Source organism: Chrysochloris asiatica, unplaced genomic scaffold, assembly GCF_000296735.1.
Source record: "Chrysochloris asiatica unplaced genomic scaffold, ChrAsi1.0 scaffold00130, whole genome shotgun sequence".
Taxonomy (NCBI): domain Eukaryota; kingdom Metazoa; phylum Chordata; class Mammalia; order Afrosoricida; family Chrysochloridae; genus Chrysochloris; species Chrysochloris asiatica.
The window spans coordinates 1,282,602-1,307,023 of record NW_006408648.1 but is presented as its reverse complement, the minus strand read 5'-3'; the positions used below and the strand labels follow the sequence as shown (position 1 = coordinate 1,307,023).

Genomic DNA, 24,422 nt, shown 5'->3' with positions numbered 1-24,422 from the left:
AACAAGATCCATCAATATGCTGCCTGAAAGAGACACACCATACACACAAAGACAAAAACAGACTAAAAGTTAAAGGATGGGAAAAAATTTACCAAGCCAACAATAGCAATAAACAAGAAGGAGTGGCAATATTAATCTCCGACCAAGAAGACTTTAAGATAAAAACCAGCATAAGAGACAAAGAAGGACACTATCTCATGATCAAAGTGTCAACTGAGCAAGACAACATAACCATAATAAACATATATGCTCCCAAAAAAGAGCACCAAGATACATGAAGCAAACCTTAATGGAATTGAAGAAAGAAATAGATAAATCCACAAGTATAGTGGGAGATTTCAACACACCACTCTCGAAAAGGGATAGAACAACCAGAAAGAAACTTGGCAATGCGACAGAGAAACTTAACAACACAATCAACCAACTTGTGCTGGCTTACAAGCTTTCAAGAGGGAACCTAGATCCACAGGGTGTAGAGGAAGGTAGAGTCTCCAGTGAATAGTATCCAACCTGTCTAGGAAGGGCTGATGAAAAGAAATGCAGATGGGTCTTTTGTGATGTAATAGTGAATAATTGTTATCAGGACTGATTGTGAGGATTGGAAATATAAAGGTGGACATTTTACAACAAGGAGGGGAGTGATTAACTTTTCAGTCTAGGAGAGGAGGGCCCTGGGACCATCAATGGAGAAGAGCGGAGAGCGGGACCCTACCCAGAGAAGCAGTGATGCCTGAGATGGAGGCAGAGACGATGATGCGGAGAGATGGAGTGGCTGGGTTTTGAGATCCAGAGAGGGAGAGGGGCTGTGTGCTAACAACCAGGGGGCAGGCTTATAGGGTATACCCTTTGGTTGGTTGATGATGCATGGACAGGATTGTAACTATGGCAATGAAACACTATATGATAGAATGAATGTAAAACTAATGGTCCCCCATGTAAACTATCACATAATTTACAATAAAACATTTATTTAAAAAAAAATTAAAATAAGGCAGTTAACCAATTATAAGTAATCATGTCAAAATAATTGGAAAATCAGTCATTAATATTAACAAGTCAAAGTTGTAAAAATTAGTTTTGGCTATAGAGACTTTCCTTCATGGGCTCTATCATGTTAATTCTTACACTAGTCATAATCATACAAGAAAAGTACCTGTTTTGAGATTAAATGTATTTGATGTTGAATTTACAATCACATCTGCTGCTTCTTTGATGATATCTCCAGAGGCCACCTGGAAGATGATGGGGCCAATCTTCATCTCATGCACTCCTAAATCAGGACTTGAAATAATCCCATAGAAAACTAAAAAGAAAAGGAAATGGAGTCAGTACCCAAGCCAACACCAATAAGAATGACTTAGCTATCTTGCTCCTTGAGTCTGTGTATCTGCCTATATTTCTCTCTCTCTTAGTGACTAATGGTTTTCATCTTGATCTTGACACTAAGATCTAAATCTGACAAAGAATTAGAAAATATAATAAATGTATAACATAGACTTATGGTGCTGGACATGGAGAAGTAAGTCCATTGGAGGCTCTCTCTCCTACTGATTACAACTAAAACCTCGGGATAAATTAAAAAAAAACACTACCTGAGGACTCTGAAAAGTCACAGCAAGAGGCAGATGGAGGAGGGGAGTCAAGACATCAAGAATCAACCTGAAGAGGGGTGAATACCCTTGTTATTGTTGTTGTTTGCTATTTTCTCTCCTACCTTCGGCTCAAGGGTGGCCCTTATTGCAGAAATGCACAGTAGGTGCACACAGCAAAATTTCCGAGAGAATCCCTATCCTAGTGACAAGAGCCCTGAGGAAAGGAATCCCTGTGAGCTGAAGAGTGTAAAGGAGAATCTCATTTCATTTTTCTCCCAGTTCTGCCCCAAAAGTGGCTCGCCCCCATTGCAGAATTCCACAGTGACAATAGGCATTCCGTATATCAAGCCAAAGAAATCAGGAGAAGGAATGCTGCACGCTGAGGAATATGTCTATGTGTCCCTATCATTATTTCCTCTCTCTCCACTTTGCCCAAGGAGAAGCTTGTCTTTCTTGTCAGAACACCTGAAATATGGTCCCCCTCAAGACAGAGTGTGTATGGAGAATACTAGAGAGAAGAGAGCTGGAAAAGGGGCTCCTCTGATTCTATGAACAGACTAGAACACTTCTCGGGATCCCCTCTGAGCTATGCATACAGGTAGTAAATCCAAAGCAGCATAGCAAAAGCTTTGAGAAATGAATTGACTTTTGAAACAGAAGGGGAGACAACTTAACCATTGGCCTGCCTGTGAAAACAAAACAGTACCATTCTCCAGAGGATTTTAACAGGACCCAGACTCTCACCATCTAGCCTAAAATCTAAAATTGCTTACCATACTAAAAACCGAGAAAATGTGACAAAGTCTCAAGGATAAAGACAACTGACAGATGGCAACTCCAAGATGATCTAATGTTGGAATTATCAGACAAAGACTTTAAAGCATCTACTATAACTATACATCATGAGGTCAAGAAAACAAAAGAAAAATAAAAACTCTCTCCATCTAAGTTGCAACTATTTAGCTCTCCCCATCTAAAGAAGAGTGAAGAAACTCAAAGATGCATGGAAACAATTAGTCCAAAAGCCTAATGGACCATGTGAACCTCATCCTCCACGATGCCGAGACAAGAAGAACTAGATGGTGCCCAACTACCATTGTCAACCACTATGAAAAGGGATCACACTAGGAGGAACTGGATAGAGTGGGAGAAACATATGGAACAAAACTCAAAAAAGACCAGGCTTACTGGAAGACTATGCTTCTTAGTCACCCTTCTGCCTGGAATTGATCTCACCCCCATGGCTGAACTTTCAGCCAAACACTAGACAAGTCTATATGGTAAGAAAAAAAAAAAAAAACAAAAAAAAACCACCATTTAGGTAAACACTTCTGAGAGCAATCAACCATACATGATCAAAAGGACAGCATTTGCTCATGGAAAGAGTTCAGAAGGCAAGAAGGGATAGGAATTAAGGACAAATGAAAACAGTAAACACAGGGAGGAAGTGAGAAGAGTGATTTTTACATTGTGGAGATTGCAATCAATGTCATGAAACAAAATATGTGTGAATTGTTTAATGGAAACCAATTTGCTCTGTAAACTTTCGCTCAAACCATAATAGAAAGTTATTTTTTTAAATAGCACTCTGAAGATAAATATAAATATGTATGCCTAGATAAACATGTATGTATAAAATATATGAAATGGGTATTTTAGAACTAAAAAAATATCTAAAGTAAAAGTTTACTGGATGGGCTCAATAGTATAGTGGAGAAGAGAAGTGAATCAGTGACTTGAAGGATGGTCAAGAGAATTAACCAATGTAAAGAAAAGGGGGGAAACATTTGTGGGCAGGGATAGATCCAGAGAGCAGATAAAAAATACAAAGAAATAATGATGGAAAACATTCCCAAATTTGATGGAAAACATACATTTTCAGATTCAAGCCTTGGAGATTCCCAAACAGGATAAAATGAAAACAGTCATTTCCACAAAATCAGTAAAGTTAGCAAAGGAGACTCATTTGATTGGACCTGCCATTCTAAATTTGTTTACTTCTCAAAACACATATCACATCATCTTTAGAAAGCAGTCTAAACACTGCTTTAAAAATGTTATATGGGTTTGCAATGCAGTGAATTACTTCATGTGGCTCTTCCACCCATAATCTTTGTAACTCCCATTAAACAGTATTTTTGCTTTACTTGGTCTAGGTGGGAAAAGATGCTGATAGGATTACATAATTTAATTGTCTGTGGCTAACACAGTTCATTGTGATTGTAAAAATTTGGAACTATACCATATAAAATGAGCCCTCTCAGAAGAAGAAGTGGAGGAATCTCACTACTAGCAAAAACTAAGAGCCAGGGATAGAATACATCCTATGGACCCCAAGATCCCTGCAGACTGAACCTCCTCAACCCAAGAATAGAGAGCTGTAATACCAGAGAAGTGGCTGAGGAGCCGTAACAGCAGAACCAAGAGCCAGAGCATGAGACAGAATGCTGATTTTCCCAGTCCACAGATGAGTAAAGCTGGGTGACTTTGGGTAGGAGGCTTGTTTGCAGAGTGGGGTGCCAGGCACTTAACTGAGGGGACTAGAGCTGAGTACTTTCCAGCTAAAGCATTTAGTAAACAATTGGTGTGCCCTATGGACATTTACCAACACCTCTAACAGAGCTTTATAATATTGACTGGGCAGAGAGAGGCCTGCCTATGGGCACAGCTAAGGAGAAGCTGTCCTGACAGCAAGAAGTGTAACATGAGTATTTCTGACCCTGAATTATAGCCTGTTAGCTTCCCTAATAACCCCTCAAACTGTGCGTATGGTGTCTGAGTCCTGTGTGGCCATTGCATGCATTGACTTATCAAATCCAGCAGAGAAAGAGTGCAGTGGGAGGGATGGCGTGGTGATATGTATATATATATGTGTGTGTGTATATATAGATATAGATATTTCCACTCCTCCACCCCCAGGATTATATAACTTGGTCTGTCTTCTCTTTTTCTCCAGATCACATGAGCAAGGCCAGTGTCCGGCATACTGAAGTGAATGAAATACACTAATTGACTTTTTAAATAAATATCATCATTACCTTCTTTCATCTATTACTGAATAGTTACTTAGCAACTGAATAGTTACTTTATCAACTGAAAAGTTTTATTCAACCTTGTGTATCTTCATCAGCCTTGGGAACTTTGTCAATGGCGAGATTTCCATTAGCTCTTCTGGCAAAGCTAGCTGAAAATACCTGAAAACAGAAACACAGTTTGACCACTACAATCCTCAGTAAATGCGTAAAGTTCATCATCAGTCTTTAGCTCCAGTATGCACACGTATTTAAAAAATTCCCTGTCACTGAGTTGATTCTAACTCTTAATGATAAAGTAGAACTGTCCCATAGGTTTCCAAGGCTGAAACCTGTATGGAAGTGGACTGACACATCTTTCTACCACGCAGGTGCTGGTGGGCTCAGACTACTAGCTTTTTTGGAAGCAGCAAGTGCTTTAGCCATTGTGCCACCAGTGCTCCTTGTATACATATTGGTTGTTGTTGTTGTTATGTGCCGTGAAATCAATTCCGACTCATAGTGACCATGCATAGGGTTTCCAAGGCTGTAAATCTTTACAGGAGCAGAAAGCCTCATCTTTCTTCCGTGGAACAGCTGGTTGTTTCGAACTCCTGACCGTGAGATTAGCAGCCCAAGAACAATTCTCGAACAATATTGTTTATTTTCATTGTTGAATTTCAAAATTATAAAAATACTTATTTATACAAATGTACCCTGAAAAAATTATCAGTGATGTGAAGAAAGACATAAGTAGAAGGAGGGTCATTACACTGCTACTTTAAAAGTTTTAAAGTTCAATAGGAAAGTGGTTAAATGTTGGTATATCCATGTGTTGGAATACTTAGCAGTCAATAAAAATAATTTTCAAAGAATATTGAGTGGAATAGGCAAATGTTCATTTTATATTAAATGAAAAAAGGAAGGATGTTAAATTATATTTACATTGTTGTTGTTGTTTGGTGTTAAGTGCCGTCAAGTCGGTTCTAACTCATACTGACCCCTCTTTATAGGGTTTCCAAGAAGTGGCTAGTGGGTTTGAACAGCTAACCTAGCAATAAGCAGTCCAGTGCTTATCCTAGGGCGCCACACCAGGACTTGCCTTCAAGTTGGTTCCAACTCATATCGACCCTATGCACAACAGAATGAAATATAGCCTGGTCCCAGACCATCCTCATGATTGTCATTATATTTGAGCGAATTGCTGCTTTCCCTGTGTTAATCTGTCTCCCTTCACTTTTCCAAGCATGAGCTCTTTCTAGGGACTGGTACCTCCTGACCACATGTCCAAAGTACGAGAGATAAACTCTTGCTATCCTCGCTTCTAAGGAGCATTCTAGCTGTATTTCAAGAACAAACAAGATCCATTTGTTTATTTTTCTGGCAGTCTGTGGCACTGTCAATATTCTTCACCAACACCATAACTCAAATGCATCAATTCTTCTACAGTCTTCTTATTCACTGTCCAACTTTTGCATGCATATGAGGTTATTGAAAATACCATGGCTTGGGTCAGGCACACCTTAGTCCCCAAACTGACATCTTTGTTCTTGAACACTTTGAAGTGGTATTGTGCAGTAGATTTGCCTAATGCATTATGTCTTTTGATTTCTTGACTGCTGCTTCCATGAGCATCGATGGTGGATTCAAGCAAAATGAAGTCTTTGACAACTTCAACCTTTTCTCCATTTAAAAAAAATTTTTTAACTGTTTTTTTTGTTTTTTTTTTTTTTTAAATAAAAAGGTTCTAATAGCTCAAGCAAAGCATATTTTAGAGGCTACATTCAGCATTTGGGCCAAGGCTGCTGTTTTCAACCTCTTTTCCAAAAAGTTTCATGTCTCTGTCACAAGACTCACCTACCCACCCATCCATTTCTCCTAAGTGCCAGGCACTGCATTAAGTAGTAGATGTCCAGCAGAGACTGATTACCATTCCTAACCACAAGGTCAGTGATTCAAACTCACCAGCCACTCTTCAGAAATTCTATACAGTGTCGCTATGAGTCAGAACCGCCCTGACAGCACTTAACAGCAAGAGCAACATTCTCAGTAATTAGTGTCTCTAATTTAATTAGTTTTATGCATATGTATCTTGTGACTTCCGGAGGAATTAAGATTTACATGAGGCAATGGAATGTGTTATAAAGCCTGTTCCATGGTCTACAACATTTCACATAATGCAAGTCACAGGGAGGTTATTCAAAAGCATTTATTAAATAGAAGTTATTACACAGGTCAACTAAATGGACTATATTTGTTGCTCATGTGGTCTGCCTTCCTGATTAGATTTAGGTTAGATTTATTTGTTTCCAAAGCACAAATAAAAGTGTGACCTAAAGGTTCAGGTGGTACAACTATATATGGAAATCTCTTGCATTGTAGGTCTTAATCTGTTTAATTTTTTCAATATCATGAAACTTTTCACAAATTTCATACCATCTATTCTATTGAATTGTAAGGACTTGGTGGAGAGGGATAACTGTTTAGATCATTAAACATTAAATGCCTCATCTGTCCAGCATGTAAGAAATTCTTAAGGAATAAAGTGCTCATGAGATTGCTAGACCAGACATACGTTGTTAATTCATACCAAGGATGAATTGGAGGGAAGGGGGAAAGAAATCTGTTTTAGGACTAGGAACTTTAAATAAGTTCTGGCTATGGGTCGGACCCGACTCAAAAGGCACTTAACAACAACAACAACAACAACTCTTAGGGGAGGGAAAATGGGATGTTCTGAGTCGAATTATAAATGGAGAACTGGAACTGGAGGAGGGGCTTTTTCGAGATAGGAGAATAAAACTGTTCGTGGCCTGGCCACACGGTACATCTACCCATGTCTACTGGGTTGGCCACCCGATTTTGCAAAATATAATAAAGAAAACTTCACTCTGGCTAAAATGAGTACAGATTGGGTGTGGACAACATTTCTAGCAAGTGTATCACCCACAGCTGGTGCTCATTAAAGGTAAGTTGGTTGATGGATTCTCTATAACTGAAGATGGTTCTGCTATTTCTGATTCCAACTCTACTACTCCCATCTTGATGTGGTACCTTCACTCTCACCATACCCTTCTGTTGCATCCCATCCTGAAACTTCCCTATTGATAAGCCTACACCTGTGCTTTCATATTATGTATTAAGATTTCCCTGTCCACATGGAAGGGAATTCTACAAATCAAAAAATTTGGATTTAAACCAATAGGGTGCAAAAATAAAATAAAGCAAAAGGAAATAAGTAATTTTGGAGATTTGAAACTTGACTCAATAATCGAGGAAATGAAAGAATCATTTGTCAGCTAATTTCAGGTATAGTGTAGTATTGTGGCTATATTTCTTTTTTTAACGGAATCTTTATTGCTTAAAATAAATACTCAATTATTTATGGGTGAAAAATATGTATGGGGTTTGCTTCAAAATAATAGGGAAGGAGAAGCATAAAGAGATAGAGCAGCCGAGGACTCTAGGCCCATGAAATGAGAAAGGCTGTGTGCCTGACGACAGGAGACTGGCTTGCAAAATGTGCCCTCTGGACATTTAAAATGAAAATATATTTTCTGTGTGTTTTGTATGCATCAAAAAAAAAGGGGGGGGCGGAGGTCGGAATGGTGGTAAATACTAGTAACTGATGGTACGTGGAGGGGATTGTAATCATTGCAATGAAACAGAGTATGATTTGTTGAGTGTAAAACTTACGATCTGTTTTTTAAATTATCACTCAATTCACAGTAAAAGCATTAATTTTTTAAAAATAAAATAATCTGTTTTTTAAATTATCACTCAATTCACAGTAAAAGCATTAATTTTTAAAAAATAAAAAAATACTCAATTCACAGTAAAAGCATTAATTTTTAAAAAAACAATAAAAAAGGGAGATGAATGAAGTTAGAGATGAAGCAATACTGTCCGTAATTGATTAATTTTTTAAATGGTGAGTGGTGGAAATAAGGAGGTTCATTATACATTTTATCCTATATTTATATATGTTTGAAATTTTCATTAATAAGAAGTAAAATTTTTGCTATATCCGTAAAATTTGTTTGAAATTTGTCATGCTACAACTGTCATACACTTACTGGCATACACTAACTACTTCCTTACATTTCTGTATGAACAATCTTGAAAGAAGCACTTTATCAGACCAAGACATTTGAGAACATTAGGATTTAGTTGGTTAAAAAACAACAACAAAAAGAAACAAATGAGACTGTACCTGAATATTTTCATCATCAGATGGGTGGAGCACAAAGTAAACGTCTTCTAAAGCTTTCAGTTGATTCTTGCTACTAAATTTGAACACTTCTGAAATGATTAATTCAGCAAAAATGGCTTTAGGAAATCCCAGATTTCCTGTTCCTATAGCTGGAAATGTAATTGACTTTAAGGACAATTTCTCAGTGACCTCCAAACATTCTTTGATTATGTCTTTCATAATCTGAAAAATCACAAAGCACGTGTTTGTTAGTCTCGGCTTAGAACAAGGAGTGAGAACAAAAGAACAATAATTTAGCAACTTTTGACTGTGATGTCTAGCGACTCCTTTTTGGTTTTAACAAAGATTATGGGCAGTCAGCAAGGGAAGAAAAAAATCCAAGGGTAAATGAGGAAAGGGAAAAGAGGACTCTTCAAAGCATTTGTACTCATTCAGCAATGATGCGGAGAACCGGAGCAACTATTGTTCTGACACTAAATTCTCTTCTACTCTTCACACACTCACTTCCTTTTCCTCACTGAAGTAGTATTTTCAATAACTTTTACCTAACTCCCAATAATTTATGAGTACTCTAATCAACTTCTACTATTATTTAGTCCTCCGGAGAAATCTAGGACAGCTGAAAGAAATGACCATAATAATAATGGAACATGTACAATGTGACATAACTACAAAAGAGTAACAGACATAATTCAATCTACAGTATATTGAAAGGAGAGTCCAAAGAATTACCCAGTTTTCTGGAGAATTTAAAACCAGCGCCTACCTTTATTGAAGTTGTGCTGCCATTTCTCCACTCTGGACACACCACGTGAAGCACACACTGGCAGTGCAGATTACAACCACTTGTTCTGAGAACTGAGCCCACGTTGACTATCATGCTTTGTCCGGATATGTTCAACTCATCCTGAAGCTTTGGCCCAGCTTTATCTAAGAGAGCCTTAGAAAGGGGCCCTCTACCAAGCTCCAGATCCAAGGGAATGGAATTGACAATAACCTTGGTCTTAAAGACAAAACGAACAATTGGTTCAGATTCTAATAAGCATTCATCAAGAATTATTTTATTTGAGCAACTAGTCTTGGCACAACAGGCGATGACTAAGATGTTTAGGGTTTCGTAGACCAAAATATAACACTGTGCAACAAATTAAGACCTATCAAAATATATATAAAATATTATATGACTGGTAAAGGAATCCAGAGAATAAGTGTTGTGGGTTGGATGTGGGGAAATTGTAACCCTTAAACACTGCTGATGGGAATGTAAAATGGTGTAGTTATTTTAGAAAATAGTCTGGGATCAAGATATTAAAGATATGTTACGCTATGACCCAGCTAGATATGTACTAGCTGGCTGTTGTTGTGTGCTTTGATTCATAGTGATACTGTATAGGGTTTCCAAGAGTGACTGGTGGGTCTGAACTGTTGACTTTGTAGTCACACCTACGGCACCACACCAGGGTTCATACTAACTGATTGTTGTTGTTGTTGTTGTTACTCCAAAGTATATCCCAAGAGAACTGAAGGCATATGTCTACACAAATACTTCTGCACAAATGTTCACAGCAATATTATTCACAATAGTCAAAAGTGTAAATACTGGAAAATGTAGAATATGTTGTAGTTGTTGTTATGTGCTGTCAAATTGGTTGACTCAAAGCGACTCTGTATAGGGTTTCCAAGGAGCATCTGGTGGGTTTGAACCACAGACCTTGTGGTTAGCAGTCTGCTGCTTATCCTACAGTGCTACACCAGGATTCCATTAAAAGAAATGAAGCACTGATACATGAAATAACATGGATGAACCTTGAAAACATTATGCTAAGTGAAAGACGCCAGATGAAGAAAGGACAAATATTATATGATTCCATTTATAGGCAATGACCAGAATAAGCAAATCTGTTGGTCAGAAATTAGAAATTGTGGCTGCCCAGGCCTGGCATCAGGACTGGACGAAGACTTATTAACAACTTGCGATATGCAGATGATACAACCTTGCTTGCTAAAAGCAAACAGGACTTAAAATACTGATGAAGATCAAGGACCACACAGCCTTCAGAATGACTTGCACCTCAATGTAAAGAAAACAAAAATCCTCAACACTGGACCAATAAACAGCAGGAGCCATACAAATGGAGAAAAGATTGAAGTTGTCAAAGACTTCATTTTGCTCGGATCAACCATCAACACTCATGGAAGCAGCTATCAGATCTGCTGTAGAAGACTTCTTTAAAGTATTGAAGAGTGAAGATGTCAATTTGAAGCCTATGGTGCACCTGATTCAAGTCATGGTATTTTCAATAACTTCATATGCATGCAAAAGTTGGACAGTGAATAAGGAAGACTGTAGAAGAATTGATGCATTTGAGTTCTGGTTTTGGGGGAGAATATTAAAAGTACCCAGGCTGCCAAAAGAACAAACCAATCTGTGTTGGAAGAAGTACAACCAGAATGCTCCTTGGAAGCCAGGATGGCCAGACTTTGTCTCTCATACTTCGGACGTATTGTCAGAAGAGACCAGTGCCTGGAGAAGGATGTCATGTTTGGTAAAGTGGAGGGTCAGAGAAAATGAGGAAGACCCCCAAGGAAATGGATTAGCACAGAGTGGCATCAGTGGGCTCAGGCTTAGTAATGATTGTGAGGTTGGTGTTGGCAGTGTTTCGTTCTGTTGTGCATAGGGTTGCTATAAACAGGTGAATAGGGAGTTTCTTTTGGGGGTGATGAAAAAACTCTAAAACTTATTATGGTGATGATTGCACAACTCTTTGAACATACTAAAATCCATTGAATTGTAAACTTTAATGGGTTTGGTATACACATTGTACCTCAATTAAGCTATTTACACAGAAGAAGGATGATTGTTAAAAACTCTTTCCTCAAGACACATGTGTTATAGAAATATGCTACACAGAGAGTATATTCAGGTTAAAGCAGTTACCATTGTGTCATATTTTACCACATTGCATTGGACACTGTTTGGATGGATGCTTAGAGGTACTTTTTCTTGTAAAACAAGTGAAGGCAAAGCATTTGGCAAATTTGTTCAATCTAGTTGATTTCATCTAATGTCTGGTAGAGCACAGCCAATTGCATTTCATTTAAAAGTAATGAAGGCAACCGACAGCTAATGTGTAGATAATTAGTTAGGACTTTAATCATTGTCTTGAATTCAGATCTTGATTAAAGCTTCCACTGAATTGCAGTTTTTGCTCTTGTACTAAGAAACCTGCTCAATAAATCTCCCTATTATGAAGAGTGGGGAGCAACTGGGGTGCAGGGTGGCAAGATGGGAATTCACCAAGCCCACCTCCCAGACTTTGTCTCTCTGTGCCCTGAGCACTCCCGCCCTCCAAGGCAGACAGGGAAGCTGGGGCTAATATTCACAGGAAGACACAACTAAGGTGCAGACAGTTATTAAAATACAGAGAAACATGTCTACTGGCTGCTGTAAATGGGCACTTCCCTGTCCCTTACTTGTGCTCACACACTATTATTCTTCCAGATCTTTCTCCCCCAGAACTCCCTAAAACTGCCAATTAAACAAGCATCACCTGGGAGAGTTAGGGCTTCCAGATGCTACTGTTTTGATTGGTCTGTGTTGAACTGGTCTATAACATTAGACCATCTTAAATACATTCTTTAGAAACATATAACCCCCTTGGCAAGTGTAGAACTGTCACTACATAATGCTCAGACCTTTACCAGGTCCACATTCCATTTTCTACAAAACCCCCTTTACTGGTGTTGAGTCCTGATGGTCCTTCAGACTCTGGACCCCAGGCTCACCCTTCTGCAACTCCACTCGCAAGGTTTCTGTCCTGTGCCTATCCCACATTCTAATTTCTCTGTATCTGTCCCTTGTAAATTTGATGAGACATTAACCTCAGATTTGCCACATATGACAGCAGAAAAGTCACTGAAGAAGCAGAGAAAGTCTTGCAAATATAAGGTGTTAGTATAATCTCATATTTACTGGCAATTTGATCTGAATATATTTATGTTTCCCAGAAATAATTGGCCAATATTTTAGTAAATGGTATGGTGAGGTTGTTCACTTATGCAAGTGAGCCCCGTTTCAAGCTAGGGATGGATATCCCCATAGAATATGGTCTTATCTTTGACCCCACATGAAAGGGCAAAGGGCCAGTTGGAGGTCCTAGACCCTTGGTGGAGTCTGTGAATAGAGACACTCACCCTCACATCCTGCACATGTCCTTCTAGCAGATGGATCCTCAGGCCTTCGGGGGACAGCAGAGGGTTGCTGTTCCCAAGATCTGTTCTCATAGTGGGTTGGTTCGCTGTTGGTACACTGTGCAGAGAAACATTGCCAGACACTGTATCTTTAAACATAGTTTTCACAATTTCAGCAAAAGCCTCGACAGTCTTCACAGATACATCCACAAGGTAAATCTCTTTCAAGGTGCTTCCCTTCCTGTTGTACTGGAAGGTTTCCTTAATGGCCAAAACAATGGTCTTCACACATTGATGTAGGGGGAAGCCAAAGACTCCGGAGCTAATAGCTGGGATGGCTATGGACTTGTACCTGTGTTTTTCAGCCAACTGAAGACTTTCTTCCACTACTCTCCTTAACAGGAACTCACACTTTGGGGCCTCATTCACCCGCCACCTGGGCCCAACTGCATGGATCACATGATAGTATGGGAGCTTTCCCGCTTTTGTGATGACAGCACTGCCAGCTTGGATCTTGCCCTTCATCTTCACTATATCGTCACAATTGGATTGGAGTTCAGGGCCAGCAGCTTTTAAAAGAGCACCAGCAAGGCCACTGGTATGCTCAAGGTTCTCATTCGCTGCATTCACCACCACTTCTACGGGAAACCGTGTCAAATCACCCTTCTGAACCAGCAGTGAGACTCCAGGAGCCAGCTCTGCCCAAGCATAGCACCGCTTTCCACCTGCATCGTCATCCTCCTTTTCCTGATCTTTATGTAGCTCAATAAAACAACCAAACTGCCGCCTCGCCTCACCTTTATAATACCGTTCTTTATCCTGGAAGAAGTCACTAGCTCCAGGCTTATCAATACAGATGCTCTTAATATAAATTGAGTCCTGGAGTTCTTGGATGATCTTTATTCCCTCCAGGACTTTGGTCTTTGGGCCAGTGAGTACAATGCCTTTTTGCTTGTTTTCTGGATTGAAATTTAAACGCACATCTTTCATTTTTGACCAGATTGACTTCTTTTCTGTCTTTAAATACTGAGCAAGTAAGAAAGGCTTTATTTCGATCAATCTCTCTATTTTTGTGTGTTTCTCTACAAAGTCAAAAAGCAAGTCATAGACTTCATTCACTTCCCTTACACAACCGGTAATGATGACTTGAGCTGTGGTGTCTGAAGTTAACTCATCGATTATTACAGTTTTTGAGGAGGAATTATGTTTCTTATGCAAATTGAGAATGTGCCCTTTCCATCTCTTATCTTTAAGAACTTCCCTGTCCTCAACTTCAATGCATTTATAATTAAAGGCATTGGCCACTTGCTGTTCAGCTTTTAATAGATCTTCAGGAGAACAACTGGTTAGGAGTACACCTGCATGCTCTAGCTCATAAACTGCAAAGACCTTCTTTGCTATAAAAAGAGACTCAGAGAATTCTTCAGAGTTTACCTGCTTCAGAAACTGGAAAATCTCATGGGTAACCTGGATGCTTTTCTGAACCAAGGTGTGTACCTGTTCCTGAATTTCACACTTCAATTTATATACATCGGCTTGGAGCCCTTTAAGGAAAATGTGTCTAGTGTCTGCATCGTAAGAAATCTCTACTTCTGAACACACTTTATGTAAACGCTCCAGTAAACCATAATGTCTCAAAAGAAAATATTTTCCTGGAGAAACTGACACTTTTTCCTTCAGACTTTGCTTTTCTCTCCTAATTTTTTGGGTGATCATTTCTGTTGAGTTCCTGATTTGTGGCTCAATGCTTTGTACATTCTCTGATTTCCCCACAATGATTACAGTTTCCTCAAGTGTATCATACTCAATCAAAATCTCATCATCTTTGAAATCGTTTTTGATGGTGTCCCACACTGTTGGCTCCACTTGAAATGTGCTAACTTGAAATTTAGATGTGACTGCAGAGAATGCTGTGGAAGCATCTTCATCCCAGTTATAGATTTTCTGTCTTCCTTGATTGATTAACGTGGCTGCAGGTCTAATGGTGACAACACCATCATGTAGGAGCCATGTTAGCTCACAATGGCAATGTCCCATGTCACTGTTTATTTTTTCAATCAGTTGATCCTTCTTCTGTATGAACTTACACACAGGAAGAGGTAGTGGCACTTCCAGTGGTGCTGGCAGCTTGATCAGAGGTTTCTCCTTGCCATACAAGGCTGTGCCCAAAGAAGGATAATACGGGAACACAGAAAGCGGCATGTTATTGAAGACAAGTTTCTTGGTCATGATGGTGTCCAACACTTATAAGAAAAGAAATGAAAATAAATCAATTTCACTGAAGTATTTATATATATAATTTTTAAAGTGATGTTGAGTCAGTTCTGACGCATAAAGATCCTATACAGGGGTTCTGTTATATCCTAGGAACATCCTCCTAGGAACAGACAACCTCATCTTTGTGCAGAGCAGCTGGTGAGCTCAAACCTCTGACCTTGTGGGTTGCCGTCCAGTGCCTATCCTACAGATTCACCACTCTCCTGTGGTATGTATTAAATGTATAGTCTTTCCTATTTGAGAAGGAAAAATATTGATGATAGTTAAGGTCGTGTATCAACTTGGCTGGGACAGGATTCTCAGTGGTTTAGCAGCTAAGATACAATTATCACCTCCATGATGAGAGTGACAAGTTCTGATCTGATTGAATCCTCCCTTCCGTGATGTTAATGAAGTCAGATGTAACCTACAGGAACCTACTTCCTACCACCAACTAGAAGAGCTAGGAGCGTATCCTTTGGACCTGGGATTACTGCGTTGTGAAGTTCCTAGTTCCAGGGGAAGATTGAGGGCCAAATATATGGAAATCCCCAAGGGCTTATAGGTACTGAAAGGAGCCAAGGACTTTTCCCCAAAGAGAAAGCCTCCTAAACTGTGAGAGAATACATTTCTGGTTGTTAAAGCTATCCACTTTTGGTATTTTTGTTATAGTAGCATTAGATACCTAAGACAAAATTCTATTCTATGTTTGAGGTACTTTGATCTTATGATATATGAGAAAATTTGTTGTTGTTAAGTACCATTGAGTCGGTTCCAATTCACAGCAACCCTATATAGTGTTTCTAAGGACCGACCAGTGGTTTTGAACTGCTGAATTTACAGTTAGTAGTCCAGTGCTTGTCCCACAGTGCCACACCAGGAATTCATATGAGAAAATAACACTTAATTAGTAATACCAGTTGACACTCAAATATTACCTGGTATGTCCTGGTTTGGAGTCCTGGTGTGGCACTGTGGGTTAATGCGCTGGACTGCAAAGTTGGTTTGAACTGCAAGGTCAGCGGTTCAAGCTTACCAGCTGCTCCTTGGAAACCCTAAACACAGTCGCTATGGACCGGAACTGACTTGACGGCACTTAACAACACCAACAAATGTCCTGGCATGGCACCATAGGATAAGCACTCGACCTCAAGGTCAATTTGAACTGCAAGGATGGTGATTCAAACCGACCAGCTGCTCCTCGGAAACCGTATACAGGATCACTATGAGTCAGTACCAACTCGATGGCATTAACAACAACAACATATATTACAAGTATATCAGAGCAAAACAAACAAAAAAACCAATATTACTATCTATTCTGTCACATTCTGACTCATAGCGACCCTACAGAACAGACTAGAACTGCCCCATGGAGTTTCCATGGCTGTAAACTATGGAAGCTGACAGTAGCATCTTCCTCCCACAAAGTGGCTGGCCATTTCAAATTGTTGACCTTTGGGTTGGCAACTGAGCACTTAATCAGTGGCCACCAAGGCTCTTAATAGTGCATAGATATCCTTAAGGAATTCTGGTGGTGCCGTGGGTTAAATGTTGGGCTACTATTCAAAAGCTTGGCAATTCAAACCCACCAGCCACTTCATGGGAGGAAGATAAAGTAGTCTGATTGTATAAAGGTTTACAATCTCAGAAGCCTATGGAACAGCTCTTCTCTATCCTATAGAGTCAGGATGAGTCAAAATCGACTCCAAGGCAGTGGGTCTATGGGAGATTGTTAAATAAATCATTTTTTAAATTCTTCTGATATTACTTATATATCACCACCATATAAGAAATATGGGAACGTACAATGGCTCTATAGGATAAGCACTGGACTGTGAACCACAAGGTTGGCGATCTGAGTCCACAAGCTGCTCTGAGGGAGAAAGATGAGGTTTTCTGCTCCGACAAATGATTTAAAGCCCCAGAAACCCTATACAAAGTTGCTATGAGTCAAAACTCACTTCATGGCAATTAACAACAACAATACTAAGAAATATATATATATGAGTTTGGTGACAAGCATGAGAATAATGTTTTCCCCAGTATAAAGATGATTCTGATGTTCAAAGCAAAGTTTATTAAGTATCATGCTATTTGTTTCTTCTTGTACAATCCCACAATTTTAAGCTTCATAAATGACTTAGATTCTACTGATATCTCCAAAAAGGAAAGGATAGTAATAATAACTATAGTTTAGCATGGTTCAGACACTACTCTAAGTGCAAGGGTAAGTGAAAAAGTATTATTACAAAATCATAGAGACTTTTTAAAAATAAAAATATCAAAATATAAAGCTACTGTTTCTTGACATAAACTCCATCTAGGCTTATACACACTGAAGGAGGTGTTTCCATATCTCTAATCCTTGTCAGAATTCTGCATTCTTCAATTGACACCACATCAAAATGGCAGTGTCAGCATCCTCAAAGGACTTGACTTGTGTCCCTTTTAAATGTTCTTCAAGGTTGGGAAACAAGAAGAAATCTGATGGCACAAGATTAGGAGTGGAGGGCGTACATGGTAAAATTTCTCAACAAAATTCTCATAGGACAGTCCTTGCAACCTCAAAGAATGAACAAGTGCATTGTCATGATAGAAAAAAAAATATCCTCAGCACAACTTTTCTGACCTTTTTCTCACCAAAGCAGGTTTCCATTTTCTTAAAATCCCTTCATAATAAGCCACTGTGATCATCCTGTATCCTTTAAGAAAATCAATCAAGATTTCCCCCTTGGAAATCCTAAACAATAGTAGATATAACCTTCTGGGCTAATCTTGCTGTCTTAAATTTACCTGGCCCAGAAGATCCCCTCAGAAATCATTGTTTTAATTGAATCTTTTTTCTTTACAGCACCCTAATGAGACTAAGTCTATAGCCATACCCCCTGAAAGCGCCCGATTTCGTCTGATCTTGGAGGCTAAACAGCAGGGTCAGGCCTAGTTAGTACTTGGATGGGAGACCGCCTGGGAACACCAGGTGCTGCAGGTTTTTGTTTATGGAATCCTGGTCTGGCGCTGTGGGTTAACGCGCCAGACTATAAAGCCGTTTGAACTGCAAGGTTGGCAGTTCAAACTTACCAGGCTGCTCCTCAGAAACCCTATACAGGGTCACTATGGGTTGGAATCGACTCGACAGCACTTAACAACAACAACTGTGAGACTAAGACAAGTGTATTGCTATGAGAACTTGTCTGTAGTCATCCACTGATTGAAGAGACATGTTTAAGCACGTTTTGTCAAGAATAAACCTGTGCATGTATGAACTGGAACCCTAGTAGCATTACTATTTTACTTGCCCTCATACCTTACATATATTTAATTCATTTAATCCACAAAAAAAGCTTTGAGGTACATACATTGTTGTTATCAGCCATATTTTACAAATGAGGAAACTGGGACTTAGAAAGGTTAAAAACTTGAGCCTGTTATATGGATTATCAAAATCTAAATTAAGATTTCTATCAGTGCTGATCACATGTCATGGGAGATGATTATATCATTACATAACTGCCAAGCCAATGCAAATCATGGCCCATCAACTTGACACATATTTTGGGGAAACAAAATTCAATCCATGATAGTGGCTAGATCACTAACTAGAGGGTTGTTGTTGTTATTAGGTGCCATCGAGTCGGTACCGACTCATAGCAACCTTATGCACAGCAGAACAAAACACTGCCCGAACTAGAGGGTAGATACATATTAATTTGGGTGAAGGAAAGGCAATATACCATAATGAAGGGGTCAACATAAAATGATCAAGACAAAGGAAGACCACAAGAGTTAAAGGGAACAGAGGTAAATACTATTACATACACAATCTTGCAGTAACTGTAATAACAGTAACCTATGAGTGAATGTATAGTTAGACACACAAGCTGAACAAGTGTGGGAAGATGAATGGGACTACATCCATAAACATGTATAGGTTTAATAAAGGCTATTTCTACATATGTATTTATATGTGCAGGCGTCCTGATAGCACTGTGGGTTGAAGTGTTGGCCCACAAGATCACTAATTTAAACATACCAGCTGCTCTACAGGGGAAAGATGAGGCTGTCTGCTCCTGTAAAGATTTATAGCCTCAGAAATCCTAGTTCTACTTTGACCTATGACTTGGAATCAACTCGATGTGAGTGAGTTTGTTTTGCTTTGTTTTGTTTATTTTTATGTGTTGCAAATATATCCATGAATACATTGCAGAATATGCAGGGGGCAAGGAGTTGTGGCACTGTAGGATAAACACTGGACTGCTAACTGCAAGGTTGGCAGTTCAAAATCACCAGCCACTCCTTGGAAACCCTAAACAGGGTCACTCTGAGTCATAATTGATTCAACAGCACTTAACAATAGCAGAGTTCTGAAAACTTCTTAGGTAGACCAAACACTTGGAGGGAATGAGTCACTGGGCCTGGGGCTCAGGACCATAGACTCAGGGGATATTAGGTACAATTAGCACAACACAGTCCACAAAGAAAATATTCTACATCCTATTTTGGTAAGTAGCAACTGAGGTCATCAAAGCTTGTGAGTGACCATCTAAAGTTCAATTATTGATCTCTCTCCATTTGGAACAAAGAAGAGTGAAGAAAACGGAATACACAAAGAAGCAATTAGTTCAAAGTACTAATGAACCACATGGACCTGAGGTTCCATAACCCTAAGACCAAAGAAAAAGACGGTGGTGCCCTGCTACCCTACTGAAAGGAACCAGGATAGAAGGTTCTGCATAGAGTGAGAGAAAAATGTGGACAAAACTCAACATTATAAAAAAGACCATCTTACTGGTCAAATAGAGACTGATGGAATGCCTAAAACTATGACGCTGCGTCATCCTTCAAGTTTGGAACTGAACCCACCCACAAGGCTCAACTTCCAGCTAAACAATCAACAAGTCTGTAAAATGATCAATAACATCAGGGAGGTACACTTTTAGAACAATGAACCCTACAGATCAAAAGGGTAGTATTTGCCCAGGGACAGAGTTCAAAGGGATAGGAAAGAAGAATGAATTGAAATGAGTACTGTTACATTGTGAGGATTGCAATCAATACCATTGTAATAATGAAGGTTTTGTGTCAACTTGATTGGGCCAGGATTCTAGTGGTTTGGCTGTTGAGATGTGGCTATCCCTCATGATGTAATTTGATGTGATAAACCAAGAAGAAAAGTGGGGATGGGATGCACCACCCTTAATCTCCTCACCACCTGATCTGGCTGGCTTACAAGCTTTCATGAGTGCGCTTATGAGATTATGTGTTTCAGAATTAGGGGGGTAAGGTAGAATGCCCATTGAATAGTTTTCCTCTTATCCAGATAGGTCTGGTGAAAGGGGATGGGGGAGGATGGGGATAAGATTCTTGAGACTCAATAGTGAATAGTTGTTATCATGACTAATTATGATTGTCACAATATAAAGGAAGAATATGTGAAACAAAAAGGAAGGAGCAGTTAATCTGTCATTCCATGAACAGAGGGCCCTATGACCATCACAAGAGAAAAGCATGAGCGAAGCAAGGGATCCTAACCTCTGCAACAACAGCAGAGACAGAAACAGAGGCGATGGCATAGAAAGATAGAGCAGCTGAGGACTCCAGACCCACGGAATGAGAAAGGTTGTGTGGTGGTGTGCAGGAAGCTGCCTTGCAAAATGTGTCCTTTGGTCATTTAAATGAATATATATTTTCTGTGTGCTTTGTGTACATCAAAAAAAAAGTGGGGCGGGGGAAGGAATAGAGGCAATACCATAACAGATGGTACATGGAGGGGATTGCAATCATTGTAATGAAACAAATTATGATTGGTTGAGTTGGTTGAGTGTAAAACTGATGATCTTTCCTGTAAACTATCACTCAATTCACAATAAAAGCTTTCAAAGGGGGGGTGGGGGGTGGGGTTCTTCTAAGTATCACTAAGAAACTATTTTAAATGAGTGGCATACCACATGACCCAGCCTTTTGCCTCCTGATTAATCTCTAAGCCTGGTTCCCTAATTCTTATTTCTCAGCCTCGACTACTGAACACCAGTGGACCTCCCAGCTGAATTGACATATGCCTCAGAGAAAGAGCAGTCTATGTCTACAGACCCTCATTAAGATTTCCCCACAGTTTAGATGGACATGGTTCTCACAAGCTCACCCTAAATGGCAATTGCACAGTAGTTAGACAGTATTTTAAAGATTCTAAAGATTACACAGACTTCTCAATCCATCACAAGGAGAGAATCTCATGAAGGAATCTCCCTATAGCTTCCAAAAATTTGGTGTCGCTGTCTTTGTAAGTTTGAATCACTGAACATTATATCTCAGATATACACATGTGAATAAACAACTAAATAAATAAAATGCATCAGAATTCAGTTGACAAGTCCTGGTGTGGCACTGGATTGCTAACTACAAAGTCGGCAGTTCAAACCCACCAGCCACTCCTTGGAAACCCTCTATAGGGTCGGTATAAGCCAGAACCAACTCAACAGCATTTAACAACAGCAACAACAATTATGCCAAGTATGATTTTATCAAATCAGGCTAATAGATATTACCTTTTCTGTCAGAAAATTCAATCAGAGCAGAACTTTCTCTTGGTAAGTATTTAACACTGTCCACAGTTCCTCCTCCATGTTTGGGATTTTCAAAGAAAAGTGTTAAATAATATTCTTCAACACCAGGTGGCAGGTTTTCAACTCTTAGGACTCTGGTCACTTCCAGAAGTCTGACAGAAATGTTAAGGTGCTTAGCTGAATGGTATCTGAAACAATCATCAATAAATTTCCTGGTGTCTACAAAAAAAGATATTAGAAAATTGTAATAGTGTTTTTGTATTATATAGAAGACAGTGTTTGAATATTAACTAAGATAAAATAAAGGGCAAGCTTAATTTAAGATGTGCATTCCTATGTGAGAATTTATGCATGTCAATCTCTTGATCTCTACACCTTACACCTTCATTTCATTTGCACATAGGTTTCCCTCCCTGCTCTCAGGCTGTGAATTCCTCAAAGGCAGGAACCATTACTCACTGATAACACATATAATATTGAAACCAGTGTCTGGCACATAGTAGAGGCTCAATATTTTTGATCAGTTAACAAAAGCAAGTTCATTCAGTTTTACCTTCATACGAAAGAAACATAAATTTGAAATAATAGCAGCTCCTTTTACTCAGTCCTTACCATGTGTAGGGACTATATTATGTGCTTTTCATTAATCCTCACAAAAACGGCATTTGGTAGGTATTATTAACCCGGTCTCAAGCAAGAAGTAACTTGGCCAACCTCATATAACTATTTACATGGCAGAGCTGGAACTTTGTGCTCTGTTCCCAAGGTCTGAATTAGCCACTCTGCTGTCGTGACCATGGAACCATGTTGGGTTTGGAAGTTTTCTTTTCTTGTAGGTGGAGGTGACATTCTTCAGTCTCAGAGATTGTCCACAGACTCCCTTCAATGACCTTAAAGTGCATTCGTATTTTTGCATCAGATGTACTTAATATTTCTGCATATGTGAATGCCCACTAAAGTACTGAGAAAATACATGACAAAAGGAATAAGAGCTAAGCTGCCTGGGTTCAAATCCCAGTTCTTCCATTTATTAGTATCTCTGAGTCTCTGTCTTTTCAACTGTAAATTGGGAATAATAATAATAATCTCATAAGGCTTTTGAAAGGAACAAATGAATTAGTACATGTAACAAGTTTAGCATAGTTATCTGATTTATAGTAGTTCATTTTGGTAATACTGATCCATATTAACTTTTCCCAATGAGATAACACAGGTGAAAATGCTAAATGCACAAGTTGGAATTACTTTAATAACTTTAGATTTCTTTTAGGGTTTGATAACACACACACACACACCATCAAGAATTCATATGATAAAGTTACATTATGTAATAAGTATACCAGAATTTCGTTTTTAAATAAATTTCCTTTTCTTTCAAAATAACAAAAAGCATCTAAGTAAATTGAAGTCCTGGTAGGAGGTACTAAAAAGAGTCAAACTTTCAGACATGTTCCATTATCTGGGTATCTCAAATCCCAACCCATTTGCTGTAGAGTCAATTCTGACTCATACAACCCTATAGGACTGAGGATAACTGCCCATACAGTTTCCAACAATGGAATCTGTATGAAAGTAGACTACTATATCTTCTCCCACAGAGCAATTATGGGTTCGAAAAACTGCCAACCTTTCTATTACCAACCGAGTGCTTAAGCACCATGCTATCAGGGATCCTTCCCAAATTCCAAAGAAGACTGGTCACTGAAGTGTCATTTGTTCTTACCTAAATGCCTGTGAAAGGTAACTACACCAGCATGAATATCTTGTATTAATTCCACTTGAAAGTCATTATTGTGTGCTGACAGGCCACTTATGTTCTCCACAAGCAATGTTAGCACAATGTCACTCATACTTTCTTGGAGATTTTCAAATGCAACCAAAGATGAAATATTTTCTGGGATAGCTTCCATTTTTTCAGCTGTTCTATTGAGAGAGAGTTCTGTGTCTGGTTCTTCTGATATATCTGAGTCTAGGGAGGCAAAAAGGGTACAAGAGATTATATTGCCTACCATAGTCTTAACAGAGTAAGCTCTTATAAGACACTGCCCTCTATCTTTCCCAGTGCCTTCACTAGCAAAATAAAGCAGATCTTAAAAGTTTTCTGCTTTATTTAATTAAAATTAAGTGTTGCATTTATATGTTTTTTTTTTTAATTATTATTATCAGGTCAAGTTCAAGTTTATTACAACCTTTCTGCCTATCTCTCTGACAGATCTGCCTTGTTCTTGTTGTTATGTGCCATTGAGTTGGTTCCAATTCATAGTGACCCTATGTACAACAGAACGAAACACTGCCTGGTCCTGCGTCAACCTCACAATCACTGTTACTGCTGCTGCCGCTTGGCCAATCCATCTCATTGGAAGTCTTCCTCTTTTTCTCTGACCCTCCACCTTACCAAACATGGTATCCTTCTCCAGGGACTGGTCCCTCCTGACAATATGTCCAAAGTATGAGAGACGAAGTTTGGCCATCCTGGCCTCCAAGGAGCACTCTGGCTGCACTTCTTCTAACACAGATCTATTGGTTCTTTTTGCAGCCCATGACACTTTCAATATTCTCCTCTAACACCATAACTCAAAAGCATCAATTCTTCTAT

At 39.1% G+C, this 24,422-nt stretch overlaps 1 protein-coding gene across 1 annotated transcript in view; it reads right to left on the bottom strand.

Annotated features, from left to right (window-relative positions):
- Positions 1-24,422, bottom strand: part of PARP14 (poly (ADP-ribose) polymerase family, member 14) — an 84,693-nt gene that overhangs the window by 43,209 nt on the left and 17,062 nt on the right. The window contains exons 4-10 of the mRNA XM_006869424.1: positions 23,550-23,795; positions 21,809-22,045; positions 13,011-15,250; positions 9,583-9,819; positions 8,817-9,038; positions 4,705-4,786; positions 1,154-1,303 (exon numbers count right to left, since the gene is read on the bottom strand). Of these exons, the coding sequence (XP_006869486.1) occupies positions 1,154-1,303; positions 4,705-4,786; positions 8,817-9,038; positions 9,583-9,819; positions 13,011-15,250; positions 21,809-22,045; positions 23,550-23,795 (3,414 nt within the window). The remainder of the gene's footprint in view (positions 1-1,153; positions 1,304-4,704; positions 4,787-8,816; positions 9,039-9,582; positions 9,820-13,010; positions 15,251-21,808; positions 22,046-23,549; positions 23,796-24,422) is intronic.